Source organism: Populus nigra, chromosome 8 (assembly GCF_951802175.1).
Source record: "Populus nigra chromosome 8, ddPopNigr1.1, whole genome shotgun sequence".
NCBI classification, from domain to species: Eukaryota; Viridiplantae; Streptophyta; class Magnoliopsida; order Malpighiales; family Salicaceae; genus Populus; species Populus nigra.
In genome coordinates this window covers 13,705,698-13,728,805 of record NC_084859.1, presented here as the reverse complement: position 1 = coordinate 13,728,805, position 23,108 = coordinate 13,705,698, and the positions used below count along the sequence as shown (strand labels likewise).

At 32.5% G+C, this 23,108-nt stretch overlaps 2 protein-coding genes across 2 annotated transcripts; both read right to left on the bottom strand.

Moving 5' to 3' along the window:
* Positions 1-1,047: 1,047 nt before the first annotated feature.
* LOC133701879 (monocopper oxidase-like protein SKU5) lies at positions 1,048-5,281 on the bottom strand. Its single transcript, XM_062126042.1, has 9 exons — positions 4,980-5,281; positions 4,592-4,701; positions 4,145-4,415; positions 3,912-4,050; positions 2,905-3,271; positions 2,201-2,566; positions 2,015-2,093; positions 1,494-1,693; positions 1,048-1,404 (listed from the first exon to the last, which is right to left on the bottom strand). Exons 1-9 carry the CDS (start codon positions 5,121-5,123, stop codon positions 1,302-1,304), a joined length of 1,779 nt encoding a protein of 592 aa, XP_061982026.1. The 5' UTR covers positions 5,124-5,281; the 3' UTR covers positions 1,048-1,301.
* Positions 5,282-9,104: 3,823 nt separating this feature from the next.
* Positions 9,105-14,426, bottom strand: LOC133700580 (acid beta-fructofuranosidase-like). Its single transcript, XM_062124148.1, has 7 exons — positions 13,760-14,426; positions 12,342-12,350; positions 10,605-11,461; positions 10,287-10,448; positions 9,967-10,202; positions 9,772-9,859; positions 9,105-9,663 (listed from the first exon to the last, which is right to left on the bottom strand). The coding sequence occupies exons 1-7, from the start codon at positions 14,193-14,195 to the stop codon at positions 9,463-9,465; spliced, it is 1,989 nt and encodes a 662-aa protein (XP_061980132.1). The 5' UTR covers positions 14,196-14,426; the 3' UTR covers positions 9,105-9,462.
* Positions 14,427-23,108: the final 8,682 nt, after the last annotated feature.

Here is a 23,108-nt window from a genome sequence, read left to right as displayed (position 1 = left end):
AACTTTAAAATGATATTTTTTTCAAAATTTCTTTTTAAAAAATCAAATTAAATTTTAACAGGATTAACTAGGTCACACAAAGTAACTCCAGCCTAATTTATTTTGAAACTAAAGTCAGAGGGTAGTAATACTGTCAAAAAGTTCCCAGCAACAGCACACAAGTAACTAACCAGTAAAGTATATTAATTGGTGTGTGTTTTATTGTTGCCCTACGCCCATAACACTATAGACATTGTACAATGTTTTTTTTCAATGATCCTTAGAGTTTTTGTATTTTTTAATTTTAGTCCTTATAGTTTTATTCAATAAAAATAGTGTAGGTTTAGCCCCCTCGACCCAAAACCTTTTTTTAATTTAAAATAAATTTCTATTTAAATTAATAATTGCAATTAAAAAATCATTTGACTATGCCTTCCTTTATAATTAACATTAAATTTTTTATAGCTATTTTTAATAACTTTTTTAATAATTATATATGAGCTACAACAAATAGTTAGAATAATTGCTAATGAAAAAGATATGTTTTTTATATATATATAAAAAAGTCAGTAACAAGAAAATGAGAGTTTCTTCTCAAGAAATAGATGCTGTCCCTCCTTATTTTAAATTATTTGGATTCTAGCAAATGCTATTTAATAAATAAAGAATTTTGTCAAAAAAAAATTACTTCAACAAAAAGGGACTTCAACTTAAGAAATGCAATTTTCTCCTCTGAAGAATTTAAATCGTGCAAACTATTACAGGTAATTATTTTAATTACAAAATTAAATAAAAATTAGCTTTAAGAATTATCATGCGGCATTGCACCATCTAGTAGAATGCCCATTTGGTGTCGATGGATGGTTCCTGCCTGAGAACCAAAAGTCAAGTCTCTTAACAGTTTGAAGGTGCAAAGGAAAGATTACTTGCTTCAAATGAGGATAGCACGCAAAACTACATGTCAGATGGATGGTTCCTGCCTGAGAACCAAAAGTCAAGTCTCTTGACAGTTTGAAGGTGAAAAAGAAAGATTACTTGCTTCAATTGAGGAAAGCATGCAAAACTACATTAGTCGAATGTTACTTGTATTGAAGATTTGATGAATTCCATCAACGCATAAATTACAGGTATTAAAAGAATGATAATCCCAATAAATTAAACAAAGAAACCCAGGGAGGAGACCAAAATACATGTCAAAATCACCGAAGATTCTTATCGACAGGACTACACACCTAAAGCGCACTCACAAGTCACAACCACAAATCGCACTAACAAGAGGCTCGAACAAGCAACGGTGGATGGCAAGATGTCACAAGGGAACATCAGCCAAAAACGGACATCAATGCACAGACGGCCATCAGCAGGGTGAAGAACAGCTTTGATCCGTTACCTGTGATTGATACAGCGAAAGAAATATCTTCTGGCCTGAAATAAGGAAAACGTGCTGTCAGGATCACGTCAATCCTATGAGATGATTAGAAGAACGTAAGAAACAAAAGGACAATGGTCTATACTTCTGGAATTTGCCGAGTGCACCACAAAAGAGGGCATTGTCTGGAATAGGCAACTCGGTTTTGTTAGTTTCCTCTGGATTGACAATTCTGACATACGTTTCCTGGCCAAGATACCAGGAGTCAAGGTTTTCAGTTCTGAGGTTCCAGACTCCAACATTGTCAAGCGATACCAAAATTGCTGTCCATGCTCCAGGATAAACCTGGACAGATTAGGAGATTCAGATTATAATCGAGTTGCAAACAAGAAGGACGATAACTCTATGGAAAGTCTGCACTATTGATTAGTTTATTCTTGGTTTTGGCCTGTCAGTACCGTTACCACCAGTTAATGAGTAATGACTAGCTAGCAGATAGTTTAAGCTTTACCTTTTTCAGGCGTGAACCCAATCTTTTTAAAAACTGGTAGATTTGATAGAAAATCTTTGCGGGGAGAGTAAAAATGATGACTAAAAATTGTGACATAACCAAGAGTTTCAAAGGTATTGAATAAGATAGAGAATATAAATCTTTCAACAACATACCTGGACAGTGGAGCGTGCAATGCCATCCCACTTATTATATGTTCCCCTGCTGTTCTCTGTCCATTCACCATAATCCATCCTGAAATAAATCAAATGAAGTGCAGGTGACTAAATGTACATTCCCAAAACCCTTTAAACACATGGATGGACATAATGAAGTGTTTGGGGATGGAAATGAATTCCTACCCCACAACAAAAACTGCATATCCACTTAGGTGATAGCTCTGCATCTTGGTGTCATTGTTCTGCAGAATGACTTCCATAAATCCCCTGTATGTTCCATTGATCACTGATGTTTCCATTTTAGATGATCCTGTTAAGGGCTTGTTGGGGAAATCAAGCTTATACACCCCCTTCACTTTGAACTGGTCTGCAAGCCTGATTGGAGTAGCAGGATTGACAAATGATATCCCACTGAGAGTCGCTCGTCTTTTCCCATTGATTGTTACCAGTGGCTTATTTTTCAATACGTAAACATCAGTCACATTGATGGAGCCGTATCTGAATGAGCCTTGTGGGTTGGGACGTGCACCACTTGCAGAAACATTCCATCTGCATAGTTTGAGCATAGAATCCTTAGAGTTGACACAAGCAAAGTTTCTAATAATGTGAAAAGCCTATTAAAACTATGAAATTCTGTTAAAATTGGATTGCATGGAATAACTAGCTTATTTAGGCTTTCTATTTTTTCTAATTTTTTAAGCCAAATTTTTCTCAAATCAGAGTTCAAATAATATTTACAGGAGAAGATGAAATTTTTAAACAGAGCACTCATAGAGTTCAGAATTCCCACACCACAATTCTGCTTCAATACTTGACTGAAGTACTAGTTAGAAATCAGTCTTATAAAAACAATGAGGCAAGGCATTTTAACCATGATAGAAGCCAACCTGATGGATCTTGCTTGGTTCATTGAGAAGGTTTTGTCAAACTCATCATTGGGTGCATCTGGAAGGAGACCCTTTGCCTTCCCCTTGGAATTTGTGTAATGCAAGATTCCAACACCAGTAACCCTTTTCCACTGCGATTCATTCACAAACCTTGCGCTAGCTACAATGTAGTAATCAGTACTTGCGTTCTGATCCATGGTCACCAAAAAAGAATAAGATTGTCCTACATGTATATCTAAACTGGTATAATTTTGTTGCACTGTATATGATCCCTCTGACTCAGCTAAGAGCAGATTGTGGTTCTGGATCCTGAAATTCAAACTAGTAGAAGTTCCAACATTGTGCACACGGAGGCGATAGGTTTTTCCTGTCCAATATAGCAAAATCAATTATTTAGAAGTGTGGACTTGATATTTAGGAACTCCATCATAAGTAACACAGTAGAACAACAGCAGTGAGGAAGTTTCATTCTAACATGATGCCTTAATTTTTTTATTAACAGCAAGTTGAAAGTTGTGTCCTGTCCAATCAAATTCATAATTAACATGATGCATTAAATCATTTCAAACTACCATATTTCTTGAACCAGTCAATCTTTAAAACCATTTCTACCTTCAAATCTGGAGGCCAATGATAGACTGAAAAGGGCTATTTCACCAAATTCATGTACAGATCAACATCTACATTATTAGTACTTCTTCCATCTCTCTCTATCATCATTTTACCCAATGAGTTATCTCACAATAAGGTATTATCAAGAAATGGTAAATGGTACGTGTCTAATTATCATTATCAAACTTAACTCGAAACAGATACAGCATGGTGCAACCATCAGAGAAATGAGCAACTAGCAGGACATAAGTGTACCCAATTTGAAAGGTGTAAAAGCTGTGGGGAAGCACTACTCAAGGATAAATTCTGAGACAGGAACCGAGCAATTCCATTCAGTAACAAGGATGGAGCTACTACTAGGATCTATGTCAAAATATAAAATGTAAACTAATCACCTGGTTGAACTTCAATGGTTTCGTAATCGATGCCATCAGGGACAAGTGTAGCGTTATATTGGTAAGGACCTTTGCCATTAATAAGAACTCCATCTGGCATCCCTAGATCTTTCCCAGCATCAAGAGCCTTCCTCAAAGCCTCCGATCCAAAAAACAAAATTCAGCATCAAACAATGTATTCCAAACTCCCATCAGCATCCTGACTATTAAAATTCAACATGCTATATACTAACCGTGTGGTTCCTTTTGTACCAATCACCAATCAAAATGACAATGTCCCCATGAGGAGTATCAAAAGGAATTGGAATAATAGCCCGGTTGTTTATGATAAAGCTGCCAAATCCACCAGAAGCTCTCTGCATATGGAGAGAAGGGAAGTAAAAGAAACTCCCTATCTGATCTTTAACTTGAAACTGGTAAGTCCAGTTCCACTTCGGAGGAATTGGACAGTTAGTACCAGGAAGCCCATCTTGCCATGAACTTCTCCTTTGCTGAATTCCAGACCTGTGTCATCAATCATCAAATTCCAGTCACTAAAAGAAGTATATATCACCATTTATACTCTAAATCGCCTCATATTTTCACTGTTCACCAGCAAAAAAAAGGTAGAACAGTGAACCACTTCTGTTCACACTTAGATTCAAATTAACAGCAAAAATGCAGCAAGGAAAGAAACACACCAGTGGATAAGGAGATTGTCATCCAGTTTGTTCCTAACATTGATAGCAACATTGTTGTTAGTGGTCACATTGATAGTAGGACCAGGAAACTTCCCATTTATAGCAATAACCTGAAAAGAAAATGCAAAGTAACACCATTTCAGCATCACTCACAAGCTCATTTTACTCTCCTAGCTAAATCTACAGCATCAACTTCAAGCAGTCACTGCCTAAGCAAAACTTAGCAGATCTGAAGCTAAAGATAGAAACCGTGGAGAAACTAAAGCAAACCCATTTGTCAAAAATCAACACCAAGTACACTCACATGAAAAGATCCACTGAAAGTAGTGTAAAAGGAGTTGGAAATGTAGAAAAGGAAAGCGAAGGGAGAGAGATCTAAAGGACTAACCTGTTGAGGCACGCCAAGAGGAGAAGCAGTGATGTAAGAGACTTCAAAGTCATAGCTAACAAAAGGATCTGCAGCTGAACACAAGCTCAAAAGCAAGCAAGTGTGGATAAGAAACAAAGCTAAAAACTTGCTACACAAAGCCATTCCTTAAACAGCTTTTGATGTTCAAGTACAAACAAAATTTTAGAACCGAAGTTTTTTCTCTTGGTTACGTTTACATTACACGAGAGAGGGGAAAAGAAGGGGAAGAAACTAGAGCCTCTGAAGAGAGATTTTGTGTGTCTTTTATGGACAGAGAGAGAGAGGTAGAGAAACGGCTGTATTTCACTTTACCTTTATTTTAGTGGTGGTTTTTATTTTTATTATTATTATTTTCTTGGGCTTAGTTAAGAAATGAGTAAAAAGTGCAAACTGTGACTGATCCCCAAGCTTTTTGTCGGTAACCAGTCATAATTCACGTGCGAAGGAGAGAGGAAGAGCAAGGATAGAATTGTAGTTGTCGGGAGAGAGAAACGGAGTGACAGCCAGTAGCCAGTTCACACATGAAAAACAAATTCATAAAATTTTGACCAGTGCCGATTCTCAAAGACCCCAACGGTCAGATCCCCTGAAAATACCACATGCCTTGCCAGCCAGTGAAAGCTAATGGCCCATGCTTGGGTGTTTTTTTATTTATTTATTTTTTGTGTGTGGAAAATGTTTTGCTCATAATGTTATCCGTATACTGTTAGCTACATTTTAATTTAAAATTAAAATATTATTTTCACAGCTCCTTATTTATTTGATATTTAAATAATAAATTCTTTACCTCAGTAATTTCTTATTAAAGGTTTTATATTGTCTGTCAGTTATATAACACCTCCTTTTTACAGGAAAGAAATCTTCACAAAATAAAATAAGTGAAATTTTTCGCAAAAAAAAAATCTAACAAAACTACGTGATATTTTCATCAAAGGTTTGGATAGATTGGCAAAGATTTATCAATATCTTTCAATAGTTTGGTATTTATAAAATTAATTGTTATAACTCAAGATATTTGCTCTTGGAATTCCACTTAATGTTGATTTATTCATTTGGATTAATTTACATGGGTATATGTTTTAAATTTTGATTCCTTTAATATTACTTCTCTAGTGGTGATAACTATGTTGATTGAAAGAAGAAGGTTTTTTTTGCATTAGGGTACATGGACCTTGATTTGGCACGTTAAATGGATAAACTTCAAAAGCCCACGGAATCAAGCATCCAAGATAATAAATTTTTTATTTATTATGGCCGAAAATATTAATAGAAAATTAAGATTTCTTGTTAAAAATAGGCATTAGGGGTTTTTTAGTTATTAAATTGAATATAAAAACAACTTTGTAAATAACTAGATATTTTCTTAGTTTTTTTAGTGTGCTAGCTTGATGATGTAAACTATTATTAAATAAAACTAAGGATATAAATTATAATTTTTAAGAGTATAGAGACAGTTAAAAAATATTTTTTTTTGTAACTATTATTTTTTTACTTTGTTTTTTGACATTTGAATGGTGAAAGTTTTTCTTTTCTTAATTATATATATATATATATATATATATGATATACGACATGTAAACAAAAAAACGAGTGGGGAGTATTTTTTTATTTTAATAATTGTGGATGTCCAAACCAGTTTACATGTATTTTGACTAATCCCTTAAAACTCTAAAATTAACGATTAGATAAACCTCTAATGACTCTGAAGTTTGTGGTATTCAAACTAGTGACATTTGAAGATCAAACCCAGAGTCTAACCAGTGAAAATATAAAACTTTTGGATCCGTCTCAAATCCATTAGGAAAAACAATTTTTTCAGCAAATTAGAAACGGTGCAAGATGGATTGATGTATGTCTCCAACTTAGGCTCTATATTTATTCACGCCATGATATTATCCTATAATGGTCAGGGATGAACTTGATAAAATTAAAAAAGAAGAGAGATCTTATGATAAAATAATATGACTAACCCGTTGAATGAATGGCGTGTTTTTTGGGACCATGTCTTTCGCTTAATCAAATCTAGATTTGCCTTAATTCTTGCCTAAACAAAAGTCAGTCGTTGTTTCAAGCTTCCTTGTGAAAGATCCTTGCAAACTGAGTCAAAAATCAATTTAGCAACTAATGTGGGTAGCAGGAAAATCACAGGCTGTCGTTTTGGTCGAGAACTTGACAGGGAAGAATTCTGCAGATTAAAATCGAGCCCTTTCTAGAGAAGAACAAAAACTTTATACGAGCAGCTGTCCTGCATGAGGAGGTGATCATCGCTCGGCAGAGCAAGCAAGCGTATGTTTCTTTATCATAATTTCAATCAGCCACCGCAGTAAGACAGCTTGGCAAGCCCAAGTTACAAGCTGGCTATTGCTTGCGAAAACTGCTTTTATTAAACTACGGGGAGGAAAATATTTTTCAACTATTAAATCATAATTCATGTTGAGTTTGAGATTTTCTTTCGTCTCCTAAATGCTGATTAGATTCTGTTGGTGGCTTTACCTGTAATTAAGTGAAGGAGCTGCTCTTTATGACTTGTGACAGAGGAAAAACGGGAGCAGAGATGCGATGGTTATTCGTGGGGCCCATCAGCGAAGTGATGGGTACCTCTCTAAATGTTTTGTCTAAGAAGTATAGTTGGTGCGGATCCTTTCGATTTCACATGTTGTCGTGATCTTAATCTCGTTAGTCACGCCAAGCCAAGGAAATCTCGGCACATTATTATTATTATTATTATTAAAATTAAATTAAAAAAAAAAAAACACTGGGGACCTCGTCAGTTTTTTACCGTGTGGATAGACTCCTTGGATTACGGATTGCTATAATATAATGTTACCCTTGTCCCTTATGACAAAAAATAAATTGTCTGATTTGAGGGGTAAAATAATTTTTTTATAAAATTTACTTGTCAATATAAAATTTATCGGATTATAATTGTATATCAACTTTTTTGAACAGAAATAACATAACTGCCCTTAAAACCAAATGAAAATGTAAAAGGGTTAAGAGGGGTTTTTACGTTGTTTTCTTTTTAAAAAACAATAAAATTATTTCATTACCTTTAAAATTAAATAAGGCTTCTAGGATTTTTTTAGTATTTTCATCATTTTTATTTCATTATAATCTGTTTGAATTACAGGTAAAGCAATTTTTTAACAAATAAAATATTTATAAAAAAGTGGATATTTCATGAAATGCACGGACCATCAAATAAACACTATTACGCTATTTCATGGCCAAGAACATCCAAATATTGTGTCGTCTGAAGTGTCTAATGGCTGCATGTTTAGTAAAATCCATAATGTTTTAGTGATAATGAAGTTTTTTCCTTCTTTCCCCTCTCTTCTCTCTCATCTTCTTAAAATCCGTGTTGAGCCAGCTAAAATACAGAGTTGTCATCCTATTATTTATTTATTTTCAATTGTTGCCTTCATTCTTTTCATTGATCTTTATTTATTTTTTCAATTTCATCCCTCACTATTTGGTTTTATTTTTTTATATCAAATAAAATCTTCATACTTTTAATTTTTTTTATTTTTTTATTATTTTCTTGATTATTGTTTTTTTGTCCCTCAACATTTTATTTCATTTATTTTCTATCCAATATTGGTCCTTATTATTTAAAAAAAATATCTTTTTTTTTCAATTTAGTCTCTCATTATTTTCTCTCATTAGTTTTTATATATGATCTTTAGACAAGAGTTCATTAACTTAACTCCATAGTTACTCATGCTCCTTAAGACTCATCCTATAGGAAAATTTACGAGGAATGAAAGCACCAAGAATAAAATCGATGCAATGTTGAATCTCTTGCATTGAAGGAAGACTTGGTGAAATTTCATCATGTATAACATCTTGAAACTCTTGAAGCACATGCTGCAAAATAGTTGGAATCACTTTCTTTGCCTCATTTTCTTCATCTGCCAACAGAGCATATGTCATATTAGATAGCAAGTTGTGAATTAGATAGCAAATTATTTCTCACTTTGGAAAGGTTTAATATGGCTTTCTATATTGGAGCTTTTGCCCCATCTTTCTTGCAGTCATAATGGATAGCCCTTATATCATATTGTTATGATCAACCAAGTATAATAACTCACGATGCAGGCCGAGTTTAATAATTATGATAACAACTCCACGAATTTAATCTAATAAATATTCCAGACACACTATAGATGCCTTTAAATAATGTGCAACTTCAAGTAGAAAGAATAGCAAGCCAATTCTACACTTATGGTGGCTTCTTGACGCATGAGATAACCGAATCAATCATGGGCTCTGAAGAGCATGGCTACAATCACCATGCCAAGCCTCCAGGACAAAGTCAATTTAAATGGCGGACAATCATAGTATTTCACCTCCTCACCAGCTGATGGCTAGAAAAAGAAATACATGAGGTGGAGAACTTTATACAAAATGTGGTAAAAAAGAAGACTATCGTACAAAATGGACTAATTTATCGAAGGCATTGCTACTGTTGTTCATTAGAATATGGGCGTATGAATGCTGAATTCATATTCCATATCTTGAGTGAAGAAGTGACACCAGCCTCAGTAGCATTGTTGAACAAAAACAGCCTAGCAGCACCATAGATTGCCCTCGTCGGATAAACCCGGGAAGTGATGCACGTCCTACCACCTTGAGCAAAACTTTCAATTATCGAATGATCCACCTAATTCACATCCACAGATTCAGATTGATGATTCCATTAATCATACATATGATAAACATTCATAACATAAATTTAAGAAGCAATGACTAGCAGTCTATCTCAACTCACCAATATCCTAACTGATAACTTTTCACCCTCTAATACAGGAACGTAGCTCCCATAAATTTCTTTTCTAACATCATTTGCCACAGAAGACCTACAGGAATATTATAAATCATGAGGATCATCAAATCAGCCTCAACCACAAGCACTCCAAGAACCTGAAATTTTACAATTAAGTGCAGGAGGATCCACTATTATTACCTTGACTGGTCAGTGCAGAAGAAAGTTTTGAGGCTGCCATTATTTCCTTTGGCAACAAAAAAGTATACGGGAGTATACTCGGTGAGATCGTCATCTGCAAGAACTAGAAGACCAAATGGTCCCAATGCACCGCGGTGAGAAGCCCCACCATTGGTGCTGCAGCTGAACTCCACATTGGATTCGGCTGTTCTCTCTATAGCCTTCCTGTCTAGCTCAAACTCAGCAACGATGTCTAGCTGTAACATGTTCTCGTCACGTAAGTCAAACAGGTTTTCTTGATATTATTATAATTTAGTTTACGAAATTACACACATACAAACCTGTGTGGCTCCATCGAGTTCAAGCGGTACAGCTGACCCTGGCTTAACCTCTATGTTGTTAAAATTCTTGCTTTTTAATCTCAAGCTCTCTACCTCTTCAACTGGCCATTGAAGCAGATTGCTTCCTGTCTTTGTATCCAACACAACTGTCCTTGGAATGCCCTGCAGAGTAGCATTGAACAACCGGAAAATTGTTAAAAAGAATAAAAAGCGTAGAAAGCAATGGCAAAGTGGGTTTACAGGTAGTAAACACATCTGAAGTTCCAACTCATATTACATTTCTGAAGATCAAGCCATTTTGCAAGACATGAAACATACCTGAAGAGATGCCCATCCTTTCTTTACATCGGCGACTTCACTATCAGACTCTCCAATCCAGCCCCACAACACTCTCCTTCCTTTACTCTGATCATAAAATGTCTTGGAGGCATAGAATATGCCATAATCGTACCTGATACCAATACCAACATCGATCTCTGGATTATCTGGATACCATTTTCCGACCTTGTCAGCATACGTCCCAAGTGCATAGTAATCATGCCTATCATCATCCAGGCTTGTCTTGATCACATGCTTCACTTGAGGACCATTAACCGATGTATCCAATCCATTCTGACCTGTTTTCGACACAGGGTAAAAGTCCACACATTCCCACATGCCAGTTTTAGGGACACCGTGAAGGATTCCACTTAACAACTCATAATTTATGAAGTCTTCAGTATCATAGACTAAAGCTATGCCAGTTTTATTAATTTTGGATCCTATTATAATGCGCCACTTCCCTTCAGAAGTTTTCCAGGCTGTTGTGGGGTCACGGAAGTCCTTGGCACCAATACCTGGTGGCGGGACTAAAACAGGATTGCCAGAGTATTTGACCCACTTGAGGAGGAGAGGATCATCGTGGTCTGCTGGATATGCAAGATTTTGTACCTGGACGGACTCATTAGTGGATCCGGTGTATAGCATGACGATCTTACCATCAGGGAGGATTGTGGCAGAGCCAGTCCAGACACCATTCTTGTCGTACCATTTATCGGCAACCATCGCCAATGGGAGGTGGAGCCAATGGATCAAGTCTTTTGATACAGCATGGCCCCAGACTATGTCGCCCCACACGGCAGCATGTGGATTGTATTGGTAGAAGAAGTGGTACCAGCCTTTGTAATACAATGGACCTATAATTTACACAGGACAATGTCAATTTAACACATAGAACGATGCTTGAATTTTTAAAATGATCCTCCGTAATTGTTGGAGTATAATTTTCAAACTGATCCTCTGTTATTGTTTATTAGTCATTGACAATCCCAGGACTATTACAATGTCAGTCGGCTGGATAATATTGAATTAGTCATGTTCAGGAAAGTAATCTATCAATCCAATATTGGTCTTAAGCTTTGTATGATCTAGTTTTTCCTTGTTTTTAAAAAATTCCTCGTTGATTAAACAAGAAAACTAGCAAATATGACAAAAATCAGCATAATTCAACAACGTACAAGTCGTGGATTATTTTAGTTTTGAATTCATATCCAGAAAACGAATCTAAAACATCACTGCTACCTTTTCAAAAAAAAAAAAATTGCTTTCTAACATGAAACGTGTTGGACATGTTTATGAATTAAATAATAAGACAAGGCATAGGATAAAACCCATCAAACAAAAACAACCATAATTTTATATTGAATCATTGTATCAAATTTAAATTTTGCTAGATGGTTCTATAAGACCAGTTTTGTCAGCTTATCGTGACTAGTCCAAATTTGAAACATCCTCGAACTAAACCTAGAAAATATTGTTTTGTTATTTTAATGATTATTATAGTTAATTTTAATTATTTTTCATACTTAGCTTTAAATTCTTATGGTCAAGTCAATTTTAACCCTTATAAAAACAATTGATGTATTGTTTTTTTATCGGATAATTGAATTTTAGAAATTTAAAAAAAATATATCAAATTTTTTTCAATGCATTTCTCTTCGTTTTAGAACCGTAATTTTATTAGAGTTGGGAGCTCAGTTTTTATCTCTGTAAAAGAAGAGGGCAAAGAGGTCATACCGTTGGGATCTGAAGCAGAACGTGCAAGATCCCCCCATCAAAATCAAAGCATTGAAAAGTCGGTGCACCAAACCATTAGAAAAAGGGGGGGAAATCAGCATCACATAAAAACTCAACTCCACAACAACAAAGGGGACACGTTAGCAAAATATACAGATCTGGCAATAACATGGAGTACACGTCAGGATCACTCCTTAAATCAATTTTTTGTATTGGTGACCAGGAAACGAAAGGTACATGATCAAATAATAATTTTGGTAGTTTAAAGGGAAATCCTGAATTAAAATATGTTTTAACCGTTTGATTTTAATTTAGTCAACTATAAATTTATTTATTTTTTGTTTTAAAAATATTTTTTTATTTTTTTTTATTTTATTTAAATTGAATTTTTTATCTTTTCTAATTGTTTTAACATGTTTATATTAAAAATATTTTTTTAAAAAAAACTGTTATTTCAATTCTTCACAATACACCATTTCCCGCTCCCTAATCTTGAAGAAAGAATGTACTGTTTATGAAAATTCCTGATTTACAGATATTTGACCTGACATGGTCAACTTTCAGTATTGGTAGGTAGAAATAAAGAGAGAGCTTTAATTTTTACTTTAAAATAAAGTACATCAACACATGTCAATCAAAAAGCTTCATGCTCAAATTAGAGTTGAGTAATTAAACACCTTGTTATACTCAAACGTTAATTATTTTATCAGAATATTAAATAAATTTTAAATAATTCAAACTCTATTGATTTTTCTTCCTTCTAAATCACTTTTTTTAAAAGTCCTTACGCTTTAACTTTGAAAATAATCTTTCAGTAACACTAATTTTGTACTTTGGATATTGTAAGAGTTTGGAACAGTTCAGATTTTACTATTTTTTATGAGGTAGGGTTTTCTCAAATCCAAAAAAAATACTAGTTTAAGGCATGGTTTGGAAGTTTAATAAAAATTCAATTTTTTTTAAAAAAATATTATTTTTATATGTTTTTGAAATGTTTTAATGTATTAATATAAAAATAATTATTAAAAAATAAAAATATATCATAACTCTACCACACTAGACACGCCTAGCAAAAACAAAATTGTTAATTAAGTTATTGCAGGCAAAAAACAGAACCAAGTAGAAAACGTATCACAACGTTGACCGTTGGAACTGTGTAAGAATAGCCACCTACGCAGTGGCCCACATGGCCTCAAATTTGTGGTTGAATCCAAGATAGGACGGTCCAAAAGTTCATTGTGTCTCGCAGCAGGAGGGCCACGGCTGTTAGGGTTTTTAAGAATTTTTTAAATTGCTAAAACGTGCTTAGAAATTTTCTCTCCAAGTCATCCAAAAGGCATTCCACTTTTTTGGACAAGTAAACCATTTTTTTTGTAAAAAAAAAAAAAAATTGAAATAACGACAAGTGCGAACCATACCGTTCATCCAATTCTCTTCAGGTTGAAAATGGAAAGCAGTTCTTTGCCATGATAACATGCTATTGTTCCACGGATAATCTTTCACCTGAGCTCCCTTCAAATTCACGTTGGCTTTCTCTGACACACCGGCAGATACCCCACGTGAATATCCTGCTGGCGACAAAGTCTCGGGTTTCGCCATTTCTTTTGGCGTAGCCAAGGACGCATCTTCGTCTTCTTGTGAATGGTATTGGACATGTCGAGCTCCATTGTTATTATTAATTGTAGCTAAAATCAAAGAAACAACAAGCAACCCAGAGAAGACCGCGATGAGTACTTTCTTGGATCGTCGGAGATGGGTCGCCGGACATCCGGCTGAGACGGCCCCTTCTGGGGCAGGACTATAGCTGGGTTCTAAGGAATTGGAAACTGGAAGCAATGGACTTGGGTCCGCCATGGTAGGCGTAAACGGGAGAAAAAGAGAGAGATGTTTTCGGGAACGAAATTTAAGCAGGGAGAGAGGGCAGGGGGAGACACCAGAGAACTAGTGGTGTCTGTGTGAGAGTAATGTATTATGAAGGAGTGCTATCTATATATAGAGGTGTTTCTCAATGGAGGGTTGGTTTTTGTGCTGTAAAAATGACCTTTGGAGGAGAAAGAGAATTCGTCAGACCCCAATCGAAGAAATGAGTGAATAATTGTTTACATGAGCTGTTGTTAAGTAGACAGAGAAGTATAAGGGACCCGGCATTTCATGTGAGTTTCGTGGATGGAGAGGCCCAACAGCGTTATCGTGTCTGCCTACGATTTATGAGTTTATCCTCGTGTCCCTTGCCTGCTTTGGATTTTGGACATAAATGTTGTACGCTGGCGTTATCCAATTGTATGGTAATGATACTGCCTCCCATTTCATTATCCTGCGTCTTTTTAAAATAGATAGAGATACCTAAAATAGAAATATTTTGGTTATTAATTTATTTATTTTTTTGTCAGCATCATTTTTATTCAGTATTTTATCTCCTTACGGTGAACACAAAGGGATGGAGACGGAGATGAAAATATAAACGGAGATAGCTAAAATAGAAATTCTTTATTAATATGATTTTAATGAGTGGAGAAATTACCTTATTAATATTAACCAAGGAATATATATATATATATATATATATATATATATATATATATATATATATATATATATATATATTAGCATTCACAATGTCTTATATACCCCCAGTCCCCACCCAACATAGCTTTATCGGTTTCTTATTTCGTCTTGTTTTCTGCACTATGTTTCTTATCTTGAAATGGAAATCAAAGGCTATCTTAGATTTTAGTGTCACAATTCATATATTTGTTGTGTGCATCAATTATTTTCTATCAATCCAGTTGAATTAGGGCCAGAAACCGAGGATACTACTTTGTCGTGATAAGTAACAGCGAAGTCATGGTTCGGTTCCTGGTTGGAAGACGACCATTCAACTGCGATCACAAAAATATTAACAAACGTTTTTCTTGTTGCCTGTACTTGAATTTGACATTTAATCAAGGGATATTATTTACAATACAAAAACAAGAAAGAGTCTGTTATTTGTTTATAGGAATGAAAACGGTTAATCATGGTTACGGTTAATTTTAGATATAACTATAACTAAAATAAATAAATAAAAACTAATAACCATAATCATGAACATGAACATCGATTGTGGATTTTACATGACCATAACCATAATCATTAGTTATTATTGGTTATATATTCTGTTAATTCTTAATTATTCATTTTATTTTTTAGAGAAACATGATAAATGTAGTAATTTTAGTAGTAATAATGTATCTATATATGTGGATATTAATTATAGAAAAATTATAATAATAAAAACAAATGAATTGATTTTACTAGTAGAAATATTATTCAGCCATAAAAAAATATTAATTTAGAATAATAACAATTAAATAATTTGTTTAATTTTATATTAAGTTGTTTTTATATTAAGTTGTTTCTATATTAAGGTGTCGTTTGGTATTGTGGCTGCGGGTGAACAAAAATTATTGTTTGGTATTGCAACAAAAGCAACTTTTTAGTGGTAAAGTCCACCATCAAATGTGGTTGTACCACATGTTTACAAGAAGCAGCTCTTTACTGCTTTTTGTGCGGAAAAAACCCATGAACAGTGATCCATACTGTTCACATAAATAGTGAAGCATGGCTCTACTGTTCACGTGAACAGTGGAGACATTCTCCACTGTTTCAGCCGAACCGGGTTCGGTTCAAAGCTAAAAATACATTGAACCGGGTCCAACCCAGCGAAATAAAAAAATATTTTTTATTTTTTATTGTATTTTATTTAAAAAACTAGTGTTAAACATTATTCAATGACACTACATAAATTAGACGAAGATTGCTTGATGACATAGTATTTGCAGAATTTGATCGCAATCCCAATTTTGTTCCTGGTTATATTGTACCTGATGTTGTTGTGCTCTTAAGAAATTTGTGAAAACTGTAGTCCTTGTCGAATGTATTTCATACGTGATGGAATTGTAGATAGTTTAGTGGAACAATAAAAAAATATTTTATGTAAAGTATTATTTATTTCATGATATAATAGCAATAGTTAAATCTATAATATTTAAATTATAAACCATCAATATTAATATATATATATATATATATATATATATATGAAATTATTTTATAACCTCAATTTCAAAAGCATTCTTAACCAAACACATTAAACTACTTTTTGTTCAACCTCAATTTCAACCACAGTTTTAACCAAACATATATTTTTCCAAACCAACCTCAACTAAAAGTATTTTTTATAAAACATTTTTTTTCAAATCACAACAGTTACCGCAATACCAATCACACTAAATAGGTTTCCATAACATAATAAAACTAAAAAATAAGTATTATTAAAGCATGAAATAAATTGCTAATTATTTAGAATCAATATAATTATAATTTTTCAATGATCAATAAAAAAAATATTAAAAACATAAATATTTTTTCTTAGTGTAGTTATCATAAAAACCATAATCATAATGATAATCAAAATCAATCATTCAAATAATGATATCTTACTCAGAAAAGCAAATTAGGTAGCGTTTGATGGTGTTTGATGGCTATCCTAAAATAGAAGTGATGAAGACGGTGAAGACAATATAAACAAGAAAGAATAAGAGATGAAGATAAAATTATGTTTGGCAATGATGTACAAGACAAATTGATTGTCTCAGTAACCTGTTGGTAGATTGTTGATAAGAGATAATAAAATATAAATAAGTCTATTTTAATCTTAATATGTATTACTGGAGAACTTATATATTTTAAAAAATAATTAGGTATATTATTTTTTTACTTTAGTTTATATTGAGTGTTGAAATTCATAATAGTATAATAACTCTAGTTATAAAACCTTGATCGGCCCAGCGGGTTAACTCGGGACTTAGTCAACCTAGGGCTTGGAATGGTCCAAGTTTAAGAAAAAATATAAAAATGATTTACTCGGTCAAAAACCTAGGTCGACTTGTGACTCGGTCAACTCAGGGTAAAATATGGTCAAAACCTAGGTAAAAAATTCATTGATTTTTTTTTCCAAAAACTTTGTTTAGTTAAAACAACATCATTTTAATCTTTTTTTAAAAAAAATAGGATTGAACCTTCTGACCGATGACACGGGCTTTATATCGAGCCAATCCTAGTGATGAGTTTTAAAACTATGATAATAACCACTTTTATCTTTATATGTTTTAGTTGGACAAGATTTGAATTAAGAGTTTTTTACATAGATATTTTAGGGATTAAAAATAAAAAATAGATATTTTATGAATAAAAAATAAATATTTTGAGAGTCTCCTTGTAGTTATGGTATTCTTGTTTCTTGAGAGTTTTAACTTATAACAAAATTCATTATCCTCTATTCATGTCTGCGTTATTTGGTATAAAAACCATATGATTATTAATGATTTTGGTTAGAGGTCATAAAGGATGTGTATCGGAACTCAATGATTTCTGGTGGTTAATTTTTATATGTTATTGAATAACCATAGCTTAAGAAAGGTTGCAGAACAAAATACGGTTGAGTAGAAAAGTTTCACATCAGAAAATTGATGTTCATGAATTAGTGCATTGTTTTTGTATGCATTAGGAACCCTAATTCATATGTTATAGTTGAGTTATAATTATGATATGGTTTGTTGAAATACAAACTAAACAACCTTATTTATACTGGTCCTACATCTACATTGAAGAGAAAATGAATCCTAGAAAATAATTATAGAGTTATTATTGGGATTTTTAAACTAAAAAAAAAAACATCGTAAATTTTTTTTTTCTAAACTAAATAGAAAATAATAAAAATATTTTTTCCTCTATAAACCCTCCAACATTTTTTCTTGTGTGAAAACCTTATTCCACTTCAAATCTGTCGTTTATGTTTTAATCGTTCATAAAGATTTCACATTTGCAAACAAAAGTGATCGTTCATAAAGATTTCACATTTGTTCATAACGAATCTCACCGCAGGTAAATAAGATCCGGAGCGGTGAGAAATTTGTTAAATTATGGAGTAGTAAATCCAAAAAGATGGGTAACATCCTTCCCAATTAAGTTTTTAATCCCCGGAACAATTCTGTGGGGAAAAAAATGGGTTGACTTCAAAAAACGTGCAAGACACTTCAAAACGATTGGAACGATTCTATAAAATAATGTGGAGAGTTGAACATCATTGCTTACAATAGTCATGAGAAAGCTTGAACGAAATTACAACGGTAGTCAATTTCGTGATGCTCTCCGAATCAATCAGAAAACTCTAGTAGAGGAGGAAGAACTTTCCTCGGACAGATCTGTCGAGATGAAACTCAAAATTAAAATGAGATCAGAGGAAATATTCTAATTGGATCATTTGAAAAAGACATTTATCCTGTTTTTTATTTTCAAAAATATTATTTTAATATATTTTTAAATAAAAAAAATATTTTAAAAAATAATATTCAACTAAAAAAATAATAATAATAGAAGAACCGACGGGATACTATTTCCCTCAAATAATGGAGATAATAAGTGACCAAATGCTGACTCAGATTTGAAAGGTGATTGATTGCTCTTCCATGGCCGCAAGTTAATGACCATAAGAACAAAAACTTCTGCGGGCCATGAAAGAGGGTGTGGGCCCATTTGTCCACTTTAATAGATTATTGGACTCGAAACGTCATAAGCCACATGCAAATAATGACTAGGCTTATTAATACCATTCTGGATTAAGTGGGTGCTTTCATGATGTGATCTGTCATCCTCTCTCTACCCCACGATCTCATTATTGAGGAAAAACATAATATACAAGACATTATATATTTAAAAAACGCTCGAGGAATAAACAAAACAAAAAAATAGATAAAAAATAAAGAAAGAAAGAAACGAAAATCTCGCTCGATCCCATGTCTGTTCTTCAAGGAACCCAGCTTCCACATGCAAAACCCATATGATTTCAACACTGCCCATATGCGTTTGCCTCCAAGAACACATAAATGAACAAAAATACAGATATTTGTTAATTTATCAATTACTAGAGAACTGTTCGTAACATTTTGATTGAGATTCACGTATCTGGATCATCAATGCACCTGGACATATAATGTAGACTATTTCTACGAAGTGTATTTTTGATATAGCTAGGAGATAAAAGCCGATAAAAAACATATAAAAATTAATTTTTAAAAAAGAATTTCAAATTAAAAAAAGAAAAGAAACAGGATTGCAATAACGCAGCCTAGCTACGTGGACAACAACAATACAGATGCCGAAGCCAAATCATGCCACTAATTTTCCATGTTTAATTATAAACTTCATGAATATTGTGGATCCCAGGTCTCGTTTAATTACATTATGGTTAGTGGTTGATTGGCCGTAAAATGATTGTGATTGGAAATAAAGTCTTTTTTCCGGGACAGTCTAGGAGAACTGAACACGTAAGAATCTGACCACATAAATTATTTGCACACCTATGTCCCACATAAGGATTTTTTTAACATGTCCACGTAAGCTCCAACGAATCAAGGCATGATGATGTCGTGTCATTGGGTAAAAACCTCTCTTTTTCTTTGCCCAGTTGGCCCAATCATAGAGTTCTATGTCGCTGCTAAACCACCACTCGTCTTTTTCCCCCTCAAGGATAGCGAGAAATCAGAAAAAAATGAGTGGTGTTGGGGAGGTCTTTATGTGTGGTTTAGATTACCAGCAGTTTTTATTTATTACTATAATAATAATAATAATAATAATAATAAAAGTCCTTCTGAATTCCGAAACATTAAAAATGGAAGGGCTTGGTAAGTAAAATATTGGTTGAAACGTTGCTAGAGGAGCAATGGGGGGAAGAAATGTGTCGCAATGCAATTTAAATGTTTTATAGAAGGGATTACACTCCTTAGAGGATACCTGAACCACGACACCAGCTACAACTTCTGACGTGCAAAACAGGTTTAATCAAGATCATCGTTGACCGCCACAAAAAATATATTCAAGAGCTATTAAAATGTTTTTAAGAGTAAAAAAATTCAAAACAAAAATAAAAATTCATTCTTTTTATTTAAATATTAAAATAATAATATATTAATTTAATCTAGATCAGCCTAGTTTCACCATCGAACATACAACTGAAATCATGAATCTATCTTGGTTTAATCACTTTGTTTTTTTTAAAAAATTGTATTTTATATAATGATGTAATAATAAAAACAGTTGGGGAAAAGAAACCAAATATTTTTCTGAAAAAAAAATGATGGCTTGTAAGAAAGAATGCTTGCTAGATTTTCTTTTTAAAAAAGACAACCATAACCTCATCCAAAAACTAAACTAAAATTTTAAATCATCTAATAACAAAGATTTATATCAATTCAAATCTAGCAAATATAATAAAAATGACAGTATTATTCAAGAAATCAAAATAAACCTGCAATACACATAATAATTACGGAATTAACCAGCATCCACGTACCATGAATAATGAAGTTAGGATCTTTATCAAATTCACAGTTAGGATCTATTTAAAATTTGCACATTTCACGGTAACATTATGTTCGTTTACAATTTATAGGCGGTTGCTAGCCATTGAAATTGTTTACAATCATATATATATATATATATATATATATATATATATATATATATACTGGTTTCCTTCATTGCAGACAAATATATGTAAGTATTGGTTTTTGTCATTGAAGTCAATTGCCAAACTGCAATTGATCTAAAATTTTAATATAAGATGGAACTCATTTAAACTGGATAATATTAACAAAATGAGAGTTATGCTTTAATATTGTAAAACCGGATAATGTTAAACTTTACACAAAATCTGAATTTTTATACTATTTTGTTTACTTAAATAATCAATATTTTTAAACTAATTTATCAAAGACTTTCATCCCTATTCATAATAAAAAAATTCCATGGAGGAGTCCTCTTTTCTTGGTTAAAAACTGCACGATTACCCTCGAGGCTTATATCGACAATTAAAGTTATTTACATGTAAAAGCATACATTAATTTATTTGAAATTCTCTTATATTTTTTTTATAAATATTTTCAACTCAAATTTATAAAAATGTTTTTTTTTTAAATAATTGTTTTACCGTTTATATAATTTATTCTTAATTGACATTTCACCTACTGATTTTATTACTCATTTTCATCCAGAATTAAAGTTAAATTATTAAGAGTTTTTATCTCCATTTATAATAACTTTTTTTTTGTTATTTTAGCTCTGGTTTATTAATTTTAGATCAAGGGTTTACACAGACCATGCAAGGGTACGGAGTTGGAAAAATAAAAAACACATAAATTGTGCTAACATCTATTTTTGCAGTTCAGTTTTTAATTTCTTTTTTTCCAAAGAAACAATTGATACATTATTAAGCAAAGATGTTAAATGGCATGATGCATCATAAATTTTTTTCTAAAGACGATTTTTTTTTTGTTTATTAACATGTATGGTAATCAATTAGTTTTATCGAACACACTAATTTTGCTTTGAATATCTGCTAGATATTTTCCATCACTAACAAAAAAAAAAAAAAGTTTGAAGGAGGAACCAGATCAACATGTTAATTTTGCTTTAAATAATATTTTTTGTCTCAATCATGTTAGTTTGCTGATTTTTATATGAAACTCGATCATCACACGTGTTTTGATGGGGTAAAATACAGTGACGGCTAATAATAATAGTTTGAAGGAGGAACCAGATCGAATCCCGGGGGCCAGACAGAAGAAGACACGCAACAAAAAGTTCACAATCCACTCATCCGAAGGCAAACGCAAAGCCATGTGTAATAGATTTGCAGTGACATCTTTCGGATTCCGACCGCGTGGTCACAACAAAATGCGCTGCCCATTTTCACCCCCAGAACCTTCAATAAAAACAGTTTTTTTTTTTTTTTTCAAATCTGCACATTGGATTTTCTTTTTTTATAAAAAAAACATCATAACTTGAAAACCTGTTTGGAAGCATATTTAAAATTATTTTTTAGAAAATAAAACATTTAAAAACTTATTTATGACAACTAGACAATATTTTTTTTTTATTTTCAAAAGATAATACTTTAAATCTAAAAGTTATTTAAGTTTTAAATTTAAAAAGTAAATTAATTCACGATCACTGGTGGCATAATAATATAATATAATACTTTAGTCTATCTAGGTCAAGTTTAATTTGATAATATAATGTGATAATTTGAGTTCCATTGAAGTACCTAACTCTTTTTTTTTTGTTATTTAATCGTTTGTTGTTTTAATTTCTTGCTGGAAGAAAATCAATTACAGTATCAAATGAGAATATCAAACGAGGTCTTATAATAAAGAAATAATTATATTAAATAGTATTAGATATTGTTTCCTTGAGAATAAGTTATATTCAATTTTTTTAGACATGTTTAGTTCTATGTTCATTGATAATGAATCCTAGAATGATTATTTTTTAAATTTAAATAAATACTATTTTTATTATAACTTCATAGACTAATATTTATTTCTTAAAAATATTATATTTAAAAATAAATAAATAATAGATTTACCGTCGATATGATAAAGATGATATTTATTTATTCTTTTAAATTCAAGATTTAAAATGATTTCTTAAAAAATTTACTCTACCTCATTTTTATTTTTTTAAAAAAACTATATATAACACATACGAATTTAGAATCGATGATGATAAGAAGCCTCCAGTTGTTTTATTTCCTCTTTTTTCTACTGTGCGATTTTTCTCTTTTTTTAAAAAAGCTCATAAAAACAAGGGTGGCCAAAGAAAAACAAGAGTTTCCTTTACATTTATTCCATGAAGCCGAGTACTAAGATAGAACTAGAAAGATCTATA

Coding starts and splice junctions, on each gene's coding strand:
- LOC133700580 (XM_062124148.1), bottom strand. CDS start 14,195: ATGGCGGACCCAAGTCCATTGCTTCCAGTTTCCAATTCCTTAGAACCC. Junction 10,203..10,286: donor AACTCGATGGAGCCACACAG/GTTTGTATGTGT, acceptor AACATGTTACAG/CTAGACATCGTTGCTGAGTT. Junction 9,664..9,771: donor AGTTATCAGTTAGGATATTG/GTGAGTTGAGAT, acceptor GATGTGAATTAG/GTGGATCATTCGATAATTGA.
- LOC133701879 (XM_062126042.1), bottom strand. CDS start 5,123: ATGGCTTTGTGTAGCAAGTTTTTAGCTTTGTTTCTTATCCACACTTGC. Junction 4,051..4,144: donor GGTACAAAAGGAACCACACG/GTTAGTATATAG, acceptor TTTGGATCGGAG/GCTTTGAGGAAGGCTCTTGA. Junction 3,272..3,911: donor AACCATTGAAGTTCAACCAG/GTGATTAGTTTA, acceptor TATATTGGACAG/GAAAAACCTATCGCCTCCGT.